The following is a 24,536-nucleotide window of genomic DNA, read 5'->3' on the forward strand; positions in this document are numbered from 1 at the left end:
TGTCTGATGGAGAAAAGTGTGTTTGCCTTTTCCAGGGAAAATATAGCAAATGGTCCTTATTTTGTGAGAGTTCTTTTTTTAACACAGGCTTATCTTAGAGGTGGTGTCTCAATCACAAGCGAGAGCCTAGCACTTCCAATCTAATACATTATTGGAGCTCTCTATGAAGCCACGGTGCAAGTGCAGTGCCTGCAATTTCTATATTTACGTTTCTGTATCTCCACGTTGTCAAACTTCACAGGCAAACTAATAAAACCACCTTGTATTACCCAATGAGATAGGAACAGGTCGTTCCCGTTCAGTTTGACTTGGAGACTATGAAGGTTTAACCGTGAACTGTGTGTGTGTGTGTGTGTGGTAACTGCAGGGATCTATACATAGTTAACATTCCTCAGCTCCGTGCGTAAAGAGATGAGCCACAGGTCAAACATGCAGTAAAATAAAATATTATAGTCACTGCGGCTCAGAATGATGGACACAGGGACAGTGGAACAAGAGGGGGTGTTTTTGGAAGAAAGGGAAGTTGAACAGAAAAACAACTTGCAGGATGTGCTCTGTTGCTGTATGTTTCTCTCTCTGTTTGTTTGACTGTGTGTGTGTATGTTTGTGTACTGAAATGCTTTTACTAAATTTAGTCATGGTTATTCTTAATATACAGATATGCATGTGTGTGTGCGCATGTTTCCATGTGCATGTTTGTTTGAAGAAATGCATGCCTTCATGTTGTCCCGTAAATACAATGCACTGTATGGTGTGTTAGCTTGACGGTAGGTGCGTGTGTGATCTTATTTAATCCTGTTGTATCAGCCAAACAGGCAGAGCTGCTATTGTAATGACACACACTCCCAGCTATCTGACTACATGCATATATACCAGTTCCAGTTATTATTTAGCACACAAAGCGTAATTATTTCCAGTGGATTTTCAGTTATTGTGTTCACATTTGTCTTAAAAAACTTTACAATCCCTAGCAGTGACAGGTGATCTCTTGTCATTTAAGTATTGCTTATCTGGCACAATTATGTAGAATGTTTCACTTGCCACTTGAGATGGTTGTGAAGGGCAGTAATTGGAATTGAGAGGGGCCTTTGTATGTCGATACTCATACTAGTAGACGTGTGGCTTAAACCTTTTAACATGAGAGACTACCGTTTAAAAGTTAGTGATCTCTAACCACAACGCTTTATTGTGTCCAGTCAGATGTCTGAGAGGACTTCTCTATGTCCTCTTGACAAATAATCATTATTTTGTATTTTTTTTTTAAATTTTAAAAATTATTATTATCTATCTTTATTTAAAAGGGACCATGTACAGTTAAAACATACATGTCACCTTATGATGCACTATACAACAGTTCAACCAGACTGACAATTGAGAGAGAGAGAGAGAGAGAGAAAAAGAGAGACAGAGAGAGGGAGACAGAAGACAGAAAGAGAGGGAGAGAGAGAGAGAGAGATAGATCGTTTCCTACCCAGTTCGTCTCGGAGGTTTGACAGTTCCAGCGACAACCCCTTCTTCTGCTTCATGGCTTCCTCGCGCTGCACAGAAGAGAAGATGAAGAGAATCTTCAGTCAAATATGAGCTGTATTTAGTACACACTATATTGAATTCTATATAGACCATATAATGTGTATATTCAGGTCATTCTATGTGCAGGTCTCAGCTAGTGACCAATTATTTCTACGATGCACTGTGAGTTGAACACTATGAAGGGTTACATATTTCTCACCATGACTTTGGGTTAGCACTATGTAGTGACCAATATAGTGAACAGTGAATGACGACATTTTCCATTCTGTGTTTGAAAATGTGTTCTCATCACAGATAAGTGATGCAATCACTGGCCTCAAAGTTAACTACAGGAAACGTTTGTAAATGTCAATTGTCGTTGCAGAGGGAGGGTTGTGACCAGGAATGTAATAATGCAGATAAAAGGCAAATATTAGAGTAAGCTTAAGATTCTGTCTGCTCACATCTCCTGTAACTGCCTCCAATTAAGAATGAATAAAAGAATATCCCGGACCCGAAGGAAGAGGATCACACAATTAAATTAATATAAAATTGTTTTTCCATTTAAACACTGTAAGGCTGCCTACACAAGACCAAAACACACACACACACACACACACACACACAGTTGTACACGTATGGACTGGGACACACATGAACCTATATTCTCACATTTTAAAACATTAACATAACTTTCTAGCACACACATGAACACACACATAAAATAAAAAGCTTTACAACGGGAATATTGGAATTTACAATGGAAACCAAAGGTCCATGCTCCCGCCTTCTTGCTTTCAAACACACACACACACACACACACACACGAAGTCCATCTGTCACCTCAGAAAACAGATGGTTCATGGCTCTCTCTTTATTCACTTTACTGACCCCTCAGTCAAAAAGTGAAAGAGCCGACAGCCAAAGGCAGGAAAGTGTGGGACAGCAGAGAGGTAAAAAGTTTCTTACAGAGGAAATGTCAACTGTGTAGAAATACAAGATATTGTTGGAATGGTTAGAGAGAAGATGATAGTGGGAATAAAAAAGTTCAGGAACTTTGTGTAATATTTTAGCAATTTTCCATTACATTCATGATCCAAATGAGAGTGTTTTGTACTTTTTAACAATTATGAATGGGTTAATGAATGAAATTCCTGACTTCCTTGAGTTAATTACATGGCTCAGACCAACATAAGCGAAGAGAGAGAAAAGAGCAGCAACAGATGCATGTGAAACAGAACCGAATTTACTGTAGTAAAACACACACACACACACACACACACACACACACACAGACACACACAGACACACACACACCTTGTGTTTCTTCTTGCGGCGATGTGGGAGGGCCTTGCTGGGCTTTGTATGGGTTTTGCTGGTCGTGGAGCCCATGTCTTGGTTAATGAGGACACACACACACGTACACACACACATACACACACACACCCTTCAAAATGCCTTCAGTCCTCTCTCACACACACTGATTCTCTCCCTCTATCACCAGTGGAAAACAAACTCCCTCTGCCTTCCTGCTGAATGTGACGCCTTCTTTCTTATACCGACTTCCACTCCTCCCACTCTATACCCGTTCACCACCCAGTCCTCCTGCCTGAACACTGTACGATGGAGGAATGAGAGTTATTTCTGCACCACATTTGTCTTATCTTTGTTTTCATCTCCCTTTCTCTTATTCCCTATCAGTCGTTTACACAAACATCTTGTGTCTCTGCATTTCAGTCATCTCTCTCTTGTCTTTACTCATATCCTTTCTAACTTTCTACTTTGTCTATTTAAAGTTTGCGTTAAGAGAACATTATTCCGTCAAATAAATTCGGCCTCTCGTTAAAGAAAGTTTGCAGTGACAATTTATTTCCAACTAGCACAAACTTACGTTTTACAGCACTGAAGACAAAAACACAAGACATAAACATATTTCTTTATTCAGAGTAGTACTTTCTCCAACCACAAAAACCTTTAACACTTTAAAAGAGGATTTGTCATTTGTAAATTAACTTTCAGTATGTCTTGTTTGTTTTCAAAACATTAAATACTTATTGTAACAGAGAAAAGTGGAAAATAGAATTCAAAAGGAAAGAAAAAAGCACCTGTAATACTTAAATAATCCATCATTTAAAAAAAACTTTTTTTAGTGTTAACATTTTAATTATACTCCCATACAGAGTTTCAGGGTGTTAAACTATTTCATGTATGGTTGCCAATATATGAAACACTCACAGAGTGCACACAATAAATGCGCTGAAAACATTAAGACAGCGGGGGTTTTCAGAGTTAAGTATAGGTCCAGTCACCTTTCAAGTGTGTAGGACAGATTAGATAGCATTGGTATTCATGCTTGAGATAACAACACACTCACTCACTCTCTCACACACACACACACACACACACACACACAGGTCAGACATGCATTTCAAAGAGCTTCAGGGCTTGAACTGCAGCTGCTGCATTCCTCCACTCCTCCCTCCCTTCTCCTCGTCACTCCCCCTTCACCTTCACTTTTTCCACCATCTAATCAATACTCCTGTGTCAAGGCTCCTGTGCTGTAACCCTCTGAAAGCTCTCGCTCAGCTGATCTTCCCATTACAATCCCATACATAGACAATATGCTGCTGGGAAATATCCACAGAAATGGAGCATGTAACCTTATACATAAAACCCCCAAAAATTGTAATCAGGCTCCGATTCAAAACGCTGATGCTGTGAGTTATGTACCAGTTAATCACATTATATTGTCCATGTGCAGGGTTTTTCCTGGTTGTTGGACATATAATGAACTGCTTTCCCTCAAAGAGAGACATGCAGGCAAGTCATATCTGTCCTGCGCTTCTCACACACTTACTGAGGAAAACTGTGTGTGTGTGTGTGTGTGTGTGTGTGTGTGTGTGTGTGTCTCTGTGTGTGTGTCAGGTATATTTGTATTACCTTCAAAGTAAGAATAAAAGGCAGTTTCTTAGTATTATTTGTATGTTTTATCAGTGAAGGGTCACCTTGTACATGTGTATTATTGCTGTCTTTGTCACCACAGGTAAAGATAATGATTCAGACTACATTGGTCAACTGCACGGTTTTAAAATGTGTTTGTTTGTGTACAATCCCCTGGAGGTCTCACTGACTAAAGGCATTAGGCTCCACAAATATACAATTCCTGGTCCCAGTAATCAGACAGCTAATATTTACTGAGCATCCATGGACCTGTGAGTGACCCATCCTGGTGCCAGAATTGGTCAATCAAAAGTCATCAGCTGGTAAGGAACCAGCTCACTACATAATTATGCAGGTAACAAAACACCAACATCTTTTATTGGACTTATTTAATATTTTAATATTCAACCACCCCAAAAGGAGAAATTATATCCTTCAGCCAAAAGAAGTGTAAGAAGTGTGTTAATAAAATGAATGAATATGTGTGTTATATTAAAAAACAATCAGCTCATACCTTGTAAAAACAACTTACCGGTACTGTAAGTGTTTGAGCTACAGAGCTGCTGAGCCTGACTGAAGTCACACATGAGCGAGCAAGCCGAGTAAACCTCTTGCCAAGTTTCACAGAGGTTCATTCTACACGCACACACACACACACACACACACACACACACACACACACACACACACACACACACACACAAATCCATCAGCACATGGCAGCAGGATGTCTGTTGTTAATGGCAGCAAGGTGTGGACTCAGAAAGCCTCTCCTTGCTGCGTTCTAAAAACAGCCATACTCCACTCCCCCTCTATATGCATGTCAACCAGCAACTTAAAAAGCAACACCACTCTATAACCAACAGTATGAGTGTGAGCGATGCTTTAATTATAGGATGTGGGTGCTTTGCTCTAATTCACCAAAACAGAAGGATGGTGTGCAGATAACTGATCGTTTCCCCTCATTTACCCCCTTGAAGCTGCGCTAGACCATAATATATTTACATGTACAAACACGTCCACCTTATCTTTCTTGAAAGTGGAGTGGTGCTACAGCAGAAGAAAGGGACCCATACCCACTAAATGATGCCACAGATCCACCTTATTTACCAGAAACACTATTATTATTTGTAGGGGAACTCTCACTACATCCAACATATTTTTATTTTAACAGCAACACTAAACTTGAGAAGAATCCCCTCATTAAAGCTACACAAAACATTAGCTTGCTAACTAGCCTGCAGGTGTAAAAGGCATAGCAACTAATATTGGCCTCTACTGAATACATTAAAAGTGTGAAATCCCAACATTTCCTCCCAGTTCACTTTTGATGTTTTGCGATCCAACTAAAAGAATGAAGGGTTGTCTCTCTGCGTGCAAAGCAGACATGCTGACACAGAGCACTGGGAAGTAGGAACTCCTTTGGTTTGTTTCATGAAAAATAAGTCACTGCCCCGGCATATTTGCAGTACAAATGCTGGAATTTGCACACTACTGAAACCCGCTACAACAAAACATCACCACCAAGAGCAACACTACATTATTGCCATTTTTGTTTGACACAGCTACACAGTGTGCTATTTCTCTGCATTGTAAAAATGTGCACATCATATAACAATGTGCAAAACATCTGTTCCCCCTCGTACAGTAAATAAAGGATGGAAGCGTTCACTCCACCGCCAGTGGTGTGAGTGTGTTTTGGCTGTTTATTAAACATAGAAATAAGTGGAGTACCTCAGTGAAGAGTTGTTGGATGACTATAGCCAGAGCCTCCACTCTCTTATTCCCCTGGACGAGGAGCTTCCTCAGCTGGTTGATGGCCTGGTTCTTCTTCTCTGCCAGTTCTTTGCTCTGGTTCTGTTTGGCAGTGACCATCCGGTCCGCCACAACAGCACCTGCTGCACCATGCTTGGATGCATTCTGTAGGCAAGATGCTGTTTTGGGGATGGATCTTGAACCGGTCTTTGCTTTGAACCCAAGATAGGAGGCTCCAGTGGTGCCTGAGCCAGTGTTGGTGGTATCAAGGGCTGGCACATGGAAAACTGTCGTCACTGGTGCATTAGCATTCACCACATCTGCTACCTAGCAAGAAAAAAGACCATATATCTTCTTCATTCAAGACACTAATCAGAAGAATTGATGATAAGGAAAAGATATTATTTCATAGGTAAACAACTAAAATGATTCTGAAGGACTGGTCTTAAGATGAATCCAAATACAATTCTATTATACTGATGTCTGCACTCAAACAGTCAGTTTTTCAAGCCACATCTTGAGATAAAGTCTTGTTAACATGAAAATAAGATAATTTATAGAAAATTAGCCATTATAAACAAATGTGCATTTTGCTACTATCTATGGCTCACTGAATAATTTATTAAACTTTTATCCATTTAAAAAATGCCTGTGGAACTATAGAACTTGTTAGCATGAACTGTGGCAGTTTCTCTGACACCACCTAAACTGTGCAGGGACACCTCACATGAAGACAAACAAACATTGAAAGAATGAAGGAACATCGTGTTACCACTTTAATTATTCCCGTCAAATAACATGCCTTATACGTCCTTTCATCAATCAGATCCCGCTCAGTAATGATCACTGGTTTGGTTTCTCGCCCATAACTGAATTTGCATCTTAAAGCTCAAAACTTCAAAAAGAAGAGGACATAAATACCAGATCTGGTGGAGGATGCTGCGTTCTCTGGTTGTTTCCTCCTGCGGGTGCTGCTGCCGGTGAGCTGCTGTTGGAGTTTGTGGGTCTTGCTGGTGCCTTGTTTTTGTCCACTGCAAGAGACCGGCAACATCTTAGCGTGTGGGTAGCAGGTACAACATTCAACATGGTGTCCACACACTCCCCATGCACACAGAATACTCACTCAGTCTATTAACATACCACAACATCCGAACACAGAAAACAAAAAGAAACCTCAACACACACACATACACATTTGTCTCATACATCTGCTCTCATCTGGTTATTGAGAATACGCCCTATTGACTGTTCCGGGCTGAGGCAGATGCATCATGGGATGCGTGGTAATGATGTGTGTGTGTGTGTGTGTGTGTGTGTGTGTGTGTGTGTGTGTGATGAGCCATGGGTTGCATTAAAGTGCATTACCCGAGAGAAAGCTATTAGAAAGAGCATCTCTCTCTGTAATAGCAGCACATACAAAGCTTATCGAGGACAGGCCAATCGCCATTCAAAAGCTGGTGTTATTTGTAAGATTTAAATTTTAAATTCCAATTCCAAAATCTCTGTTCAAATAGTTATCAATGAAGGGAAGAAGAACAGCAATATAAGAGCTTCCAATCAGCTCTTATATTGCTGTTCTTCATCTTCCCTTCATTGATAACTATTTGAACAGAGATTTTAAAAAAAGAGTATAATTCAAACACCAAATCTACATTTAAAATAGTTTAGACCCTAAAAGAAGAATTAAATAATTAAAACTTTAATTTAGTTGATGTCCCACTTTGCACCAAAACGGTGCAACTGTTGTGGTGCAAACAGTTTATTCTTCTCAGTGGTTATCTTCTGTACTATACTGTACTCATTTTAATGCTAAGCTTCCATTTCTATTTTATTTTTTTACCAATGACATTTACATGTTTCTATTCTTAGGAAACTGTTGCTTGGTAGGATTTTTTATCTCTTTCTGCCCTTTCAATTGTCAGTCTGGTTGAACCGTTGTATAGTGCTTTCAAACTAAATAATGATTATTTGTCAAGAGGACATAGAGAAGTCCTCTCAGACATCTGACTGGACACAATAAAGCGTTGTGGTTAGAGATCACTAACTTTTAAACGGTAGTCTATCTCATGTTAAAAGGTTTAAGCCAGTATGTATGAGTATCGACATACAAAGGCCCCTCTCAATTCCAATTACTGCCCTTCACAACCATCTCAAGTGGCAAGTGAAACATTCTACATAATTGTGCCAGATAAGCAATACTTAAATGACAAGAGATCACCTGTCACTGCTAGGGATTGAAAATGATTACAAAACAGTTTTTTAAGTCAAATGTCCACGTCCGTGTGTGTGTGTGTGTGAGGTATGTGACTCAGCAGTTTGGCAGTCTGCCATTTAGTCTGTTATTGAGTTGTTATATGTTAGGTTAGGTTACTTTATTTGTACCCGTAGGTAGACTTGGTTTGCAATAACAATCAACACAGACAACAAGACTAACATGATGATAAAAGTACACAAAGCCACAAATCAGTGCACTAATTTGTTCACCTGAATGATGGCTGCTGGAACAAAGCTGTTTTTATACCGCTTTGTTCTGCACCGTGGTACCAAATACCTCAGTCTAGAAGGGAGAAGCTGAAACTCCCTGTGCAAAGAGTGGAGCCGTCCTTTAAGAAGGAGCCGGTTATCCGTTGTAACTGTCTGGTGTTCAGGGACTCTGGGCCTGCTAGACCATTTCACAATTTGATGCAGAGACTTTGTTCTTTAACGAAAGGTTTCCAAACCATGACACCAAAGAAAACAATAAAATGTATTCAACAAAAGCACGATAAAGTAAGGTCATCATGCCAATGTGGAAATAGGAAATAGGACAGTTTCCCCAAAAAAACAAACGCTGGTGCCCCTTTTTGCACACAGCTTCACAGTTTGCTTAAAAATTAAGTTTTCGATTGTCCCAAGATATTTATAGGATTCCACACATTCCACTGTCTGACCCTTTATAGATATGACTTCATGTGTGTGGGCATGTTTTCTAAAATCAATTATCATGTCTTTTGTTTTAGATTTAAGATAGGACTTCACAAAGTCGTGGATGACCGGACCGTGGCTGGTCTCATTGCCCTGGAGCCCACTAACAAAAACAGAATCATCTGCATACTTTAAAATGGTCCGATTTGCATACCTGCTCTGACATGTATTTGTGTAGAGGATGAATAGTAAATGCACACATCCTTGTGGGGAGCGAGTGGAGGAGCAAACTTGGTGCGCAGCTTTAGGGCCAGTAATGCAGTGCAACCTGCAGGACCATGAGTGTTGTGGTGTTATCCGAAATGAAATGCTTTTGAAGTTGAGTATTATTTCTGAGGCGTAGTCTTAGATTAATCATAGTCACATTCCAACGAAGATAATTATTTGGTACAGGTCATATTTCATCGTTATTGAGTGAGAAATAATTCTGCACCCAATTAATATTTAAAATATAATCCAAATGCGACTGAAGAGTCTGTACTCTCTCAGTAAGTGCTGGTATTCAGGGCTGCCCCTAAAGCTAGATACTGCCACCTACTGGCAACAGAACATGCTGGTCCGTATCAGTTTTTCTGTCAACATAGCTGTGAACATAGCATGTGGGTGAGGAACAAAAAAGGTTGCACATAATTGAAATGGATTGGATGGATTCAAGAATATCACAATTGCACAATATTTAACCATGACTAGCTCCAAATCCACAAAACCAGCCTGAAAAGGATGAACACCTGAAAAGAGTCTCTGGACGGAGCTCTGCTATGATTGTCCAGGCCAGTCTGCATTCCAGGGACCGGACTTAGTCAAGGGTCAATTGAAAGTTAAAGAAAAAAGAGAAGCTAATGAATAAATATGATGCATTCCACAACTGCAACACTGAATTATTGAGGATGAAACATAAACACAATGGTAAGCTAACAAACCAATGCAATTTGAAGCATGGAAATAAGACCATGTGGATGTTGACAAAGCAAGGGAGCTGCAAAGACAGCACATCACATGTTGAGCATCTGTCTCTTATTGAAGTGTGCGATGGTTTGTGTGTGCATGTGCGTGTACGTGTGCATGTGTGTGTGTGTGTGTGTGTGAAAGCAAGAAGGCGGGAGCATGGACGTTTGGTGGTGATGATGATGATGATGACGATGATGATGATGACTTGTACCTGAAGTCTGCCAGGCAGTCATGCAGAGCTGCTGAACCCACACTGAGAGACAAACAACACTGTTAGCATGCACATCACCTTACAGAAGTAAAGCGGAAAAGTCCCTGCCGTGTCATGAGACTCTCCTTCAAAACAGTAATTCAATTTCAATTCAGTTTATTTGATATAGCCCAATATCACAAATTTGCCTCAGAGGGCTTTACAATCTGTACACATACGACATCCCTGTCCCAGGACCTCACATCGGATCAGGAAAAACTCCCCAAAAATAACCTTTCACAGGGAAAAAAGGGAAGAAACCTTCAGGAGAGCAACAGAGGAGGATCCCTCTCCCCGGATGGACAGAAGCAATAATGTCATGTGTACAGAATAAACAGCATTACAGAGTTACATAAACACAATCAAACTCTATTCACTTGACTATGAATGGACTTCCACAATCCATTAAACAGATAATTGATCTCTGAGGTGTTTAGGGCCGAGGAAAATAACTTCAGCTTTGTCAGTTTAACATCAGGAAGTTCGAGGTTATCCATGTTTTTATGTCTTTATGCTTGAATTTTAGCGAGCTGGTTGGTCTCTTATGGCTAGATTGATAGATATAATTGAGTATCATCTGCATAACAATGAAAGTTTATGGAGTGTTTCCTGATAATGTTGCCCAAAGGAAGCATATATAAGGTAAATAAAATTGGTCCAAGCACAGAACCTTGTGGAACTCCGTGATTAACGCTGGTGGTCATTGAGGCTTCATCATTTACAAATACAAATTGAGATCGATCTGATAAATAGGATTTAAACCAGCTTAGTGCGGTACCTGAAATGCCAATCGACTGATCCAGTCTCTATAATAGGATGTCATGATCAATGGTGTCGAACGCAGCACTAAGGTCTAACAAAACAAGTACAGAGATGAGTCCTTTATCTGATGCAATTAGGAGGTAATTTGTAATGTTCACCAGTGCTGTCTCTGTGCTGTGGTGTTCTCTAAATCCTGACTGAAACTCCTCAAATAAACTATTCTGATGTAGAAAGTCACACAATTGATTTGCGACTACTTTCTCAAGGATCTTAGAGAGGAAGGGAAGGTTAGAGATCGGTCTGTAGTTAGCCAACACCTCTGGATTAAGAGTGGGCTTTTTCAGGAGAGGTTTAATTACAGCTACTTTGAAGGAATGTGGTACATGGCCTGTTAGCAAAGACACATTAACAATATCCAACAGAGAGGTGCCAATTAAAGGCAACACGTCTTTAAGCAGCCTCGTTGGGATGGGGTCTAAGAGACAGGTAGACGGTTCAGAAGTAGAAACCGTTGAGGACACTTGGTCAAGGTTAATGTTAGAAAAGCTATCCAAATATACACCAGGGCATACAGCCGTTTCCAAGGCCACTCCACTTGATGACAGATCGGCACTGGATGAGGGCAAGAGATCATCAATCTTGCCTCTAACAGTTAAAATCTTTTCATTGAAGAAGTTCATGAAGTCATTACTACTGAGGTCTATAGGAATACACGGCTCCACAGAGCTGTGACTCTCTGTCAGCCTGGCTACAGTGCTAAAGAGAACCCTGGGGTTGTTCTTATTTTTCTCTATTACTGATGAGTAATAGGCTGCTCTGGCATTACGGAGAGCCTTTTTATATGTTTTAAGGCTGTCTCACCAAACTAAGCGTGATTCTTCCAGATTGGTGGAACGCCATATGCTTTCGAGCTTTCGTGAAGTTTGCGGGTTCTACCAGGGAGCAAACCTCCTTTGCCTCACTGTCTTCTTCTTCAGTGGGGCTATCGAGTCTAGTGTCATTCTCAGTGAGCCTGTAGCACTATTGACAAGATGATCAATCTGGGACGGACTAAAGTTAGCACAGGAGTCCACCGTCACATTGAGACGTGGTATTGAATCAAATGCAGAAGGAATCGCTTGTTTAAATTTAGCTACAGCACTGTCAGTTAGACATCTGGTGTAGCTCAATGTCAATACCACAAGCAAGAACAAGGTTGAGGGTGTGGCCAAAGCAGTGAGTGGGTTTCTGTACTCTCTGACAATTGAGTCCAACAATGAGATAAATGCAGCACTAAGGCAATCATTATCAATATCCACATGAATATTAAAATCAGTTTTAAGGACTAAACTTGATAGAAACTCTGACATTTCAGATAGAAATTCTGAATATGGACCTGGTGGCCAGTACAGTATAACAAATTAAATTGGCTGTAATGTTTTCCAGGTTGGATGTGAAAGACTAAGAACAAGGCTTTCAAATGAGTTGTAGTTTAATTTAGGTTTAGGATTTATTAATAGGCTTGAGTCAAAGATGGCTGCTACTCCACCTCCTCGGCCGGTGCCTCGAGGAATGTGAGTATTAATATGACTTAGAGGAGTTGATTCATTTAGGCTGACATATTCTTCATGGCTTAGCCAGGTTTCAGTAAGACACAATAAATCAATGTGATTGTCTGATATTAAATCGTTTACTAATACAGCTTTAGATGACAGAGATCTAATATTTAGGAGTCCACATTTAATTATCCTGTTTTGTCGCACTGTTGCACTAGTGTTGTTAACCTGTATGAGGTTATTTTGTATGACTCCTCTTCTGGTTACTTTTGATTTAATTAATTTAAGTGGCCGTGGGACAGACACAGTCTCTATAGAGTTAAGGGTGGGTAACTGCTCGAATGGAAGTACAAAAAAGAGTGTAAGACTACAACTCTGCTTCTGCTTACTGATCTGAACTCTGGGTCATGGATTAAGTTTGTTAATCAACTTGGTCATATTTGCAGAAATGAGACCCACTCCATCCAAAGTGGGATGAATGCCGTCTCTTCTCATCAGATCAGGCTTTCCCCAGAAAGTTTGCCAGTTATCTATGTAGCCCACATTGTTTGCTGGGCACCACCTGGACAACCAGCAGTTGAATGATGACATGCGGCTATACATGTCATCATTGATCACTGTTTGCAACTGCACTATGCCCCGTTTCTGATGCATTTACATGCAAACTAGACCATCATTTTTGTGCACCTGTCTAATAATAATGTCCTCTAGCATGATGACAGAAAGACAGACACTGCTCAGTCCACATATGTCAGATCAGTTCTACAAAAAGATGTTGAATACAGTAGAAACATGAAACCACATACAAACTGGCAAATAGATGGACCTAACTGTCTAACTGGTTTATCATGCACTGAATTTTAAGTTGCATTGATGAGGTCATTTTGACATAATGTTGGTAGGATAATAAACTGTTACCTGCCACATCAGCAGCATTGTCACTAGTGGTAGAATAAAGAATGCAGAAGGCACGTAATCCTTAATGAAGTATTACAAAGGATGATTTGGAGGATCTCAGGTTTTCAATGTTAATACATTCTTACGTGTACTTGTTTCATTTCTATCAACTAACCTGCTATTACTGCTATGTTTAAGCATTCAATGTTACAGCGACAAAAAAGAAAAATCATCTTAAAATATGGCTAGCATTAGCAGAGACCAAAGAACCCTATTTTACTAATATTAATCTGTTCATGAGAACATTTAAATCTTTCTGCTAAATAATTTTTTCTTCATCTTAAAAAGTCCTTGTTGAAACACACTGTGGTGGCTGGGGCGTGGTTAGGCTCAGCTGCGGAGGGGTGTGGGGGAGTGGTTCAGGGAACAGGTGCCGGGAATAGGCCTAATTGGCCTCAGCTGCAGGGAATCAAGGCCTGAGTGACTCTGCCCTATATGGGCATATATGGGGCATACAGTTGGAGGCACGAGAGGGAGGAGCAGAGGCACAGTCGGGAGACAATAAAGAATATTACTAAACATATCCGTTTGTATGCTCATCCTTTGGTGCTGGGGGGAGAAACCTGCATGTGACAGCCTAGAACTTGTTACACACACATTTTTGGTGAATCGTCAAAGTAACATAGCAGTTGAGAGTATCTAATCAGTAGGGATGGGCGGATGAAGCCTTGTGAAGCATTGAGGCTTTCTTCCTATTTGTACCGAAAATGATTCGAAGCTTCGGGGCTTCACTTTGAAGAACAGCGACATCTGGTGGCAGACTGAAATTAAAGTAGCCGTGTAACAGCGTGTCGAAGCACTAGTACAACACCTCAATGTTTCAATCTCACATTTCTGCAGTAAAAGTCAATTAAAGCTGCATGTTCATTCACATATTTTATGTTATATACAACCGTTATCGATGTTGTTTTTTTACATTGCAATAAAACTAAATGCCGGTCAATAATATGAAACGACATGTTCGTGATGGAATTCGATCCCCCCATCTCAGACCACAAAAGTCATATCATGCGTATGTGTTACCCACTAGACTATAGAGGATCACTTGCAATATAGACATTTTTTTGTATATTATTAATGCCTTAAAGGTTTATGCCAACAGATACTGGTGAACGCAGTTTTCCTCCAATACTCGCCATAACTCACAATTCTCTCTATCAATCTCCTCTCTCAAACCCCACATTGTTGATTAACACTCAGTATGGAGCAGAGTTATGCTGCGTTCACACCAAAAGCGTTGCAAATATTCGCAACGCTTTTGGTGTGAATGCAGCATTAGGCACCAAAACGTTCAAACTGTCCAACGTGTCAAACCAATGAAACGCTTCCTGAAGCAACAGTGACGTTCAACGCTTCAAACGATATCAGTCACGTGACCGTTGTCATTTGATACAAGCTCCGACACTTGGAGTCGACACACGGCGGTTCAGTAGACTGACTCAAGCTTCCAAGCTCTGGTATCGTTTACCCATCTCTACTAATCAGTCAATCTTGGATTATAAAACTATAGTACCATTAAACCACAGAAGAGAACTCCTTTACCATTAGCAAAACCACTTCCTGGCAAGACATCCCACTGAGAGTAAGTGAAAAACCACATGTTGAGTATAACAAATAGATATTCTCAGTATGAAAATAATACACTGCTCCTCACCTCATTAAAGACAAGGTTAAGCAAGTGCTGTGACAATGAACAGATTATTACACCGGTAATCTGTGAAAGGTTATTTTTGGGGAGTTTTTCCTTATCCAATGTGAGATCCTGGGACAGGGATATCGCATGTGTACAGATTGTAAAGCCCTCTGAGGCAAAGTTGTAATTTGTGATATTGGGCTATACAAAATAAACTGAATTGAATTGAATTAATCCATGGTTGTTTTTGTGTGACTTCTAAAGTGTTATGAAACAACTGTTACTCATTTCATATGAGGTTTCTAGATCAGATGCAGCTCCAGATGTGGACACAAGATAAACTGCACATGACTCCATTGAGAATCTCTCCCTAGTTTTACTGCAGACCAAATCTACTGTACATATCTGCTGAGCAGCAGATACAACCTCTAATGTCTTCATCTTCCACAACATTAGACAAAAAAACAGCAACCTCCACATCAGATTGCATGAACCATTGAGCAGCGTGCAAGAGTGTCTCTGCCGAGTGTGTGTGTGTGTGCGTGTGTGTGTGTGTGTGTGTGTGTGTGTGTGTGTGTGTGTGTGTGTGGCGGACACATGGTGATTAAAGCCTGCTTTAACCTACATTTCAGAGCAATGGCAGACAGCAGTAGGGAAGTGGGTCTGTGGAGCACATGGAGGACAAGAAAACACTGCAGCCAAACACGTGCTGCCGGGCTCAGATGGCTCAGCAGGAATAGACCAAGTACAAGAGAGGAACATCACTGTTACAGTGCAGCTGAGTTGAATATTTACCAGAGCTTTTTTCCTATCTTCAAAAAAGAGCATGCTTTTTCATTGATTTAATGTTCAGATTCTGTAATGCTTTTCCTTAAAACCCTGTCCTGGCCTGGAAATAGCCCCGACTTGCATTTGGATTAGCTCTGCTTCTGCCTAATTTGTATGCTTGGACTCAGATATATATATATATAGTTGTTTTCACAGATTTCTTGTGCTCTAGCTTAAACTTTTCCCCTCACACTCATGCACTGCGCACTTATGAAACTGTGACAAGTCTGCTTGAATACAATTTATTTCATCTTGAAGTAAAGTAGTTCACATGAAGAAGAAATAAAAGATTTAGAGGTTTTTGCTGCTGGAATTCGTGCATTGCATTTCCATGACAACCACATGGAGATCAGGAAAAACACTAAACAGGAATTTGAATTTAAAAGGGAAAACTTTGCCTCGGCACACAGGGAAATAGAAGCGTTAAAAGAAAGAACGAAGAGGAAATAAAAGAGTGTTCATTGAGGTGCCATTTAACCCTTCAAACCAAGAACTTGCGAATGGAAAACAATAAAATAAAAGCCAAAGGACAACTGGTATCTGTAGACCAGCCGAAGGAGAAAATGGCACCAAAAATAGCTTTGTGTGGAGAAGTATATAACGGACTCTGTCGCCGCTGGAATCATACGACCCTCATCGTCACTTGTGGGAGCAGAATTTTTCTTTGTCTCCAAGAAGGACAAGAGCCTCAGTCCCTGCATTGATTACAGAGGTTTGAATCAAATTACCATAACAAATAAATATCCGTTACCGCTTATCTCTATTTTTAAATCCTTAGCTGGAGCCAAGATATTCACTAAGCTGGACCTCCACAACGCGTATCACCCCTGGGACACTTTGAATACCAGGTGATGCCATTTGGATTTAACTAATGCCCTGCCATTTTTTAGGCCCCGGTGAATGACATCCTCCGCGATTTCCTAAACCGTTTCATGTTTTTGTATATTAACGACATTCTTATCTTCTCCCCGAATCCCCAGGAGCCCATCAACCATGTTTGCCTGGTTCTGCAACGACTGTTGGAGAATCAGCTCTTCATTAAGGCTGAGAAGTGTGAATTCCACGTTACCTCTGTGCAGTTTCTGGGCGTCTTCATTGAGGTGGGTCAGGTGAGAAAGGACCCAGAGAAGGTGAAAGCAGTAACTGAAAGGCCGGTACCCGCCCCAAAAAGGAAGCTCCAGCAGTTTCTGGGGTTCGCTAACTTCTTCCGTCGGTTCAACTGGGACTACAGCCGAACGGCAGAACCGCTGACATCACTCACCTCCTCCAAGATGTGTTTTTTCATGGACCCCAGAGGCCGACGAGGCTTTTCGTCCCCTCAAGGAGTGGTTTGTCTCGGCCCCAATCTAGGTCCACCCAGACGAGACCCGCCAGTTTGTTGTCGGGGTGGACGCCTCGGAACCGGAGTTGAAGCCGTACTTTCCCAGCGGTCAGCTTCCGACTCCATCCTTTGTTAGGAAGCTGGGGGCCACGGGGACTCAAAAGCAGACTTAAGACGAGGTGGTCAGGTTCAAAACAATGTCTTTACTTCAAGCAGGGTTCGGTACACGGATAATCAGACAAGGCAGACAGAGGAATCTGGATCGGCAGGGAAAGAGTAACGGGTGGACAAAAACGGGTCAAAGCACGGGAAGGCACACTGGGGTAAATCGCTGGTAAGCTCATGGAACGTTAAGAGACAAACTGGCACCGAACAAGGAGTAGACACAGACTAAATACACGGGGGAACGAGACTCCTGAAGAAGCCCACTCTTGATCCAGAGGTGTTGGCTAACTACAGACCGATCTCTAACCTTCCCTTCCTCTATAAGATACTTGAAAAAGTTGTCACAAATCAGTTGTGTGACTTTCTACATCATAATAGTTTATTTGAGGAGTTTCAGTCAGAATACACCACAGCAAAGAGACAACACTGTTGAAACTACTAATTACAAATGACCTCCTAATTGCATCAGATAAAGGACTCTCTGTACTGGTATTATTAGACCTTAGTGCTGCGTTCAACACCATTTACCATGACATCCTATTACAGAGACTGGATCAGTTGATTGGCATTTCAGATACCGCACTAAGTTGGTTTAAATCCTATTTATCAGATCAATCTCAATTTGTATTTGTAAACTATGAAGCCTCGATGACCACCTTAACCATGTTAATCATGGAGTTCCACAAGGTTCTGTGCTTGGACCAATTTTATTTACCTTATATATATTTGGGCAATATTATCAGGAAACACTCCATAAACTTTCATTGTTATACTCAATTATATGTATCGATCAAGACATAAGAGACCAACCAGCTCGCTAAAATTCAAGCATGTGTGGTATATTCCGCCTTGTATAGAGGCTCAGAGTCCAAACCATCGGTCCATATATGGTACTCGTTCTTGTGTCTGGAACATATGTGTTTAGGTTAGAGGCCCCTGTATGACATTATGTTATCTCCAGTTTTGCTCAAAACAACTTGCATATATAAGTGCCTGCCTCGCACTGGCCAGTAGAACTTCTGATTGACCGAGAAGTCGCCAGAGGTGCTATAGCCGTTCGTTCTGACCTGTGATTCCTGTCTGTAATAAAATGTATTATACCAGAAAGAACAGTGTCCGCGGAGAGTCCTTCATCATCATTCTTCAACATCACTGTCGCTTGAAATATACGACAAACTTGGCGTCACAAACTCAGGACGTGCTGTGACCTGCGGCTCCTTCGACGACTTCACATACGGTGAGCATTTCTCACTCGATTGGACGCTGGTTCGTTCATTTGGGCTGCTATGTGTAACTGCTTGGTCACACCGTAAATAAAAAACTATTTTCTTTTTATGGACGTGTCTTGTTGGTTTGATGTTTGAAGTGAAGCTCCGTGCTAAATTTGATTTTATTTGCATTATACGCAAATGGGGGGATTAATATAGAGAAGATAAAAAAGTGAAGAAAGGAAGTATGATATATACAAGGAATAGTTTAGAATAGCTTAATTGTAACGATAAGGTGAGCTAAATAGTATCGTGCAAGATTAATGGAGATTGGGCCCTCAACTCCTTAACGGAAAGACACATGCAAATTAGCCACTGCGTAATAGTTGGCTTGACAAGTCAGGAATTAAGTTAAAAAGACAAAATTGGGATAAACCTGGATTCAGGTAATTTGAATAAATAAATGTAAAACAGTGATAAGGGACAGAGTAAAGAGAGAGAGATAAGATTAAAGGAAAGGATCATATGACTGAGCCGCAGAATCTGGATAAATAAACGTGGGCCGTAAAACCTGGACTATCACCGTATGGTCAGTTTAATAACTGGAGATTGTAGAATAAAAGGTTGATTGACTGTTCCCACTCTGACATTTGTTGTCGAACAGTGTCTGATGCAGCCTCTCATCTACTCGTGATTCCTAGATTCCTAAAAAGTAGGATGGGAGCCAGTCCAGGGGGCAGACACAGTCACCTCATTTAAGAGTAGACTCAGGACTTTTCTCTTTAACAGCGCTTATGGTTAGAGCTGTCTCAGGTTTGCCATGGTCCAGCCCCTAGATATGCTGATATAGACTTATAAGCTGGGGGACATTTTAGGATACACTGATACTATCTCCTCTTCTCTCTCTCCTTATGGTTGAATGTACGTCTCTCCATTGCACATTACTAACTTTACTTCCTCCCTGGAGTCTTTGTGACATCACATCTCATAGTGTCCATTGGACCTGGCTGTGTCTGAAGCTGGTCCTGGGTCCTTGCGCCCGCTTCCTGCATCCAGCCTCTGGCCTAGACCTGGCCTCCTTCCCAATGGCCCTGCCTCCTTCTCTGTGCCTCCTGCCTCAAAGGCCGACCTCATTGGTCTGGTCTCTGTCGCGATGCCTCATGCCTGGTGGGCCGGCCTCCTGCCTTGGCCCTGCTGATACGCCCCGCGTCCCCACCCCTCCTCTCTACTGCCTTCTGTTTCATGGATTGTGTGTGTGTGTGTGTGTGTGTGTGTGTGTATGGCCGACACAAGAGCGACAGCATCTCTGTGAGCAGTGGCTCCCCACATGCCCTACAGAGACGTCCAGGTGCCTGCTGCAGAGGGGTGGCAGCGAGGCGCCCAGGTCCAGACCAGAATCACACTTGGGAGGAGGCTGCAACCACAGGCTTTCATTCACAGCTGTATGTGAATATATGCATGCAGAAAACCTGATGTACTTTACAAAATAGATGGGCTTCAGTAAATACGACCATGGCTTTTAATGCTCAAACATTAAGACACCATCTGTGAGTGCATATGTATTCTGCTTTTTGCATTACTAGGTGATACCGAATAGTTTGTAAAGCTGCTTCAAAATGGGTTTTTGGTGTGGCTTGTCAAAAGTGTGAGACATGGTCATTTCCTATTACTGATTGCTTGCCAGTAAACAAATGAGTGTTGACTGCTTAGAACTGAGTATTTCAGCAAACTAAACTGCACTCAAAGAAAAAATGAAAATATTGCTGAGATGCAAATATAGTTCCACTCTCAATTCAAAGAACATAGTTTGAGTACATATGTGTGCATATATAAGTGTGTGTCATGAGCAGTAGAATAATGAAAGAGAGACAGCGATGATAATTATGTTTGCTTAAGCTTTGAGGGTATGAGTTTAGTCAGTGTGTGAACAGCTGGACAGTAAACACCCAGTTGTGTGTTTTGGATTTAATGAAATTATCTCATATCACTACGAACTGATTTACATAATGCAAAATGTAAGGCTGCTAACAGTTTTCAGATTTTTCTAACCAATCACACCCGACATGGCGAGCACACAGTCTACCATCTCAAACAACTCTTTATCACTCAAGAGAGGTGTTAGCTTGTTAGTGTCTACAACTCGTACCTCCTGTTTTTTTATGTGAGGATCAGGGCTGATGTGGAACAAGTTAAATTCTCTAAGCAAACATCTAACAATTGTAATGCAGTATTTAGTATTTGCTTTAAAAAACAACAACAACATCAGATCGAGTCATTGTCAATGTCTGATATCTACCCTTTGGAAACACTGAGCCATGTTTAAAGACAGTATTCAGCTGCATTAAATACTGTCTATTAACAGCCTCAATCTGTATGAAACCTTGCATTAAATTATATCAAAGCTGCTAATGCTACATGAAAAAAAAGTAGAGATTTAACAGCTAAATCCTTCCTTTTTGGCACAGAGAAGTGTTCTGACAAAAAACCTTCAGAATACCAGTTGAAATAAGTTAACGGCTTCAGGAGCTTTAATGTCAACATCATTAAAGATGCAACTAAAGTGTCAACGCACACAAATCACACACAGAAGCTGTGACAATGTTGGATGCTTGAATTTAGCTCTACCCCCTCAGGATGATGTCAGGCCAAAATAAAAGGTGGTGACGGACAAAATGCCATACCCAAAACGGTGGTCCACAAACCAATGCGTGAAATCACGGTGACAATTTCCACTTCTTATCTACAGTCTATGTTGCCAACACACTAAATGAGTACTAACAAAACACACACACACACACACACACACACACCTACACACACAGACAAGCCTCTCACATATCTTACCTGTGCTGTTTATTCGACTGAGTCTTGCTGAGCTGCTTCTTTGCAAGGGATACTGGGATGCCTGATTGGCAGCCGGAACTATTGAATGGGCGGCTGCTGTCTTTGTTGTGTTATTATTGTTGACTGTTGGGGCCTTCAGACCTGTGAAGAGGACACAAAAGAAGTCAAAGCCCATCACTGTTATGTGCCGCTTGGAACACAGGACCCAAACGCCGTCAACGATGGAAAAGCAACTTTTATTGCTAAACAGGATTCCAAAACAGGATTCCAAAAAAAACCAGGATACAAAACATGCACACAAGATCTTCCACGATCTAGACAAGACGAACCGACAAAGGGGAATGACATGAACAGGACTTAAATACAGAGGGCTGGTGCAGGTGATTGGACACAGGAGGAAACAATCAGGAACAGGGCAGACAATCACAGGGACAGGAAGTGAAGAGAAACAGAGGACACGAGAGACAAGGACTTCAAAATAAGACAGGAAACACGAAACAACACTACAGATCCTGACATAACCCCCCCCTCAAGGGGCGGATTCCAGACGACCCAACACAGTCCCCCAGGGTGGGTGGAGGGGAGCCGGAGGCGGGACCAAAAGCAAGGCAGAAGAAGTCCGGGGGACGGGCCGGAGGACGACCACCAGGAGGACTGACCTGCTCCGGGGGACGGGCAGAAGGGCGACCACCAGGCGGACGGAAGGGCTCTGGGGGACGGGCTGAAGGACGGCCACCAGGCGGACGGAAGGGCTCCGGGGGACGGACAGGAGGATGGCCACCAGGCACATAGACCTGCTCCGGGGGACGGGCAGAAGGACGGTCACCAGACGGACAGACGGACTCCGGAAAACCGGGCTCAGGGGAACCGGGCTCTTGAGCCGTAGGTCGTGTCAAAGGAAGCGGCCAGGGTGGCGACCGAACACAGGGAGCCTGAGTCGGCCGGGGCGGCGACGTGACCCGGGGAACTGGGGTCTGCCGGGGCGGCGACGTGACCCGGGGAATCGGGGTCTGCCGGGGCGGCGACAGGACAAGGGGAGCCGGGGACGGCCGGGGCGGCGACGGGACACGAGGAGCCGGGGTCGGCCGGGGCGCCGACGGGACACGAGGAGCTGGGATCGGCCGAGGCGCCGACGGGACACGAGGAGCTGGGGTCGGCCGAGGCGCCGACGGGACACGAGGAGCTGGGGTCGGCCGGGGCGCCGACGGGACACAGGGAGCTGGGGTCGGCCGGGGCGCCGACAGGACACGGGGAGCTGGAGTCGGCCGGGGCGCCGACAGGACACGAGGAGCTGGGATCGGCCGAGGCGCCGACAGGACACGGGGAGCTGGAGTCGGCCGGGGCGCCGACAGGACACGAGGAGCTGGGATCGGCCGGGGCGCCGACGGGACACGGGGAGCTGGAGTCGGCCGGGGTGACGACAGGACACGAGGAGCTGGGATCGGCCGGGGCACCGACGGGACAGCATCGGCAGGAATCGGCGTGGACTGCGGCCGAAGCAGGACCCTGTCTAACGCCTGGAGGGACTCCATCATGTCCCGGAAAGCGTCCTGGGACAAGGCAAAGGAAGCAAGGGCCGGCCGGAAGTCCAATAGGTCCCAGGAAGTTGGGGTTGGCCGGAACACGGAGGCGGCAACAGGAACGGGCGAGGGCTGCAGCACGGAGGCGACTGCGGGAACCGGAGTAGTCTGCGGCACAGAGGCGGCAGCCGGAACCCTCCACCGACGCGGTCCGGAGGTTTGCACCCCCCACTCCGGGGCTGGGCCTGGGTGACCTCTGCCCCTGGGGCTACGAGGCCCCCCATAAGCCAAACGGGTCCCGTTGAAGGGGTCTGGTGCCGAGACCCTATGGGGGTTGTAGTTCCCCTTCTGGAGACTACGAGGGCCCCCATAGGCCAAGCGGGTCCCTTCGAAGGGGTTTGGTGTCGAGACCCTATGGGGGTTGTAGTTCCCCTTCTGGAGGCTACGAGGGCCCCCATAGGCCAAGCGGGTCCCTTCGAAGGGGTTGTAGGCTGGGTCCATTCTTGGTCGGTTCGTTCTGTTATGTGCCGCTTGGAACACAGGACCCAAACGCCGTCAACGATGGAAAAGCAACTTTTATTGCTAAACAGGATTCCAAAACAGGATTCCAAAAAAAACCAGGATACAAAACATGCACACAAGATCTTCCACGATCTAGACAAGACGAACCGACAAAGGGGAATGACATGAACAGGACTTAAATACAGAGGGCTGGTGCAGGTGATTGGACACAGGAGGAAACAATCAGGAACAGGGCAGACAATCACAGGGACAGGAAGTGAAGAGAAACAGAGGACACGAGAGACAAGGACTTCAAAATAAGACAGGAAACACGAAACAACACTACAGATCCTGACAATCACAGAACTTCTCTAAATGGTTTTGTGTCACTCGCTGACCAGATGTTGATGCTTAAACTTTCCAGTTAAGTTAGCTGCAATTGTAAAAGCAATTGACCCCGATTTATGTTTCCACTCTCTCCTGATAAGTGCTGGGTCACCGAGTTGACAACTAAGACAGAAGATTTGAATTTAGAGAAGCCATATTATGACCAGGATGTATTTATTTATTAAACTATCTTCTCCCATCCTTTTCTTGCTCATCAGTAGTCCATTTTTAGAAGCAATTCTTTCAGCTGTAGTCACTATTTTACTCCCCAGAGTAGGATCCCTTGTACTGCCCCGTCTCTGACTCAGAGGGGATACACCACAGAAACATCTGTCTGTTTCTTTCCTCCAATTTAAAGATGAAGTAACCAAGTCTTGTGTTATGAAGCAAAAACCCTAACCAGTCACAATTACAAGTGCATGGGAAGTTGCAAAGTCGTTCCCACCTCAAACACAAAGTCTCACATATACTGTCTGATTCAATTCAATTCAATTCAGTTTATTTTGTAT

At 42.9% G+C, this 24,536-nt stretch overlaps 1 protein-coding gene across 2 annotated transcripts in view; it reads right to left on the reverse strand.

Annotated features, from left to right (window-relative positions):
* LOC117734880 (microtubule-associated tumor suppressor 1 homolog A-like) overlaps positions 1-24,536 on the reverse strand; it is a 46,432-nt gene that overhangs the window by 11,877 nt on the left and 10,019 nt on the right. For both annotated transcript variants that reach the window (XM_034539215.1, XM_034539206.1), the window contains exons 3-6: positions 21,620-21,760; positions 7,126-7,235; positions 6,184-6,531; positions 1,472-1,538 (exon numbers count right to left, since the gene is read on the reverse strand). In XM_034539215.1, the coding sequence (XP_034395106.1) occupies positions 1,472-1,538; positions 6,184-6,531; positions 7,126-7,235; positions 21,620-21,760 (666 nt within the window). The remainder of the gene's footprint in view (positions 1-1,471; positions 1,539-6,183; positions 6,532-7,125; positions 7,236-21,619; positions 21,761-24,536) is intronic.

This window comes from Cyclopterus lumpus, chromosome 1 (genome assembly GCF_009769545.1).
Source record: "Cyclopterus lumpus isolate fCycLum1 chromosome 1, fCycLum1.pri, whole genome shotgun sequence".
NCBI classification, from domain to species: Eukaryota; Metazoa; Chordata; class Actinopteri; order Perciformes; family Cyclopteridae; genus Cyclopterus; species Cyclopterus lumpus.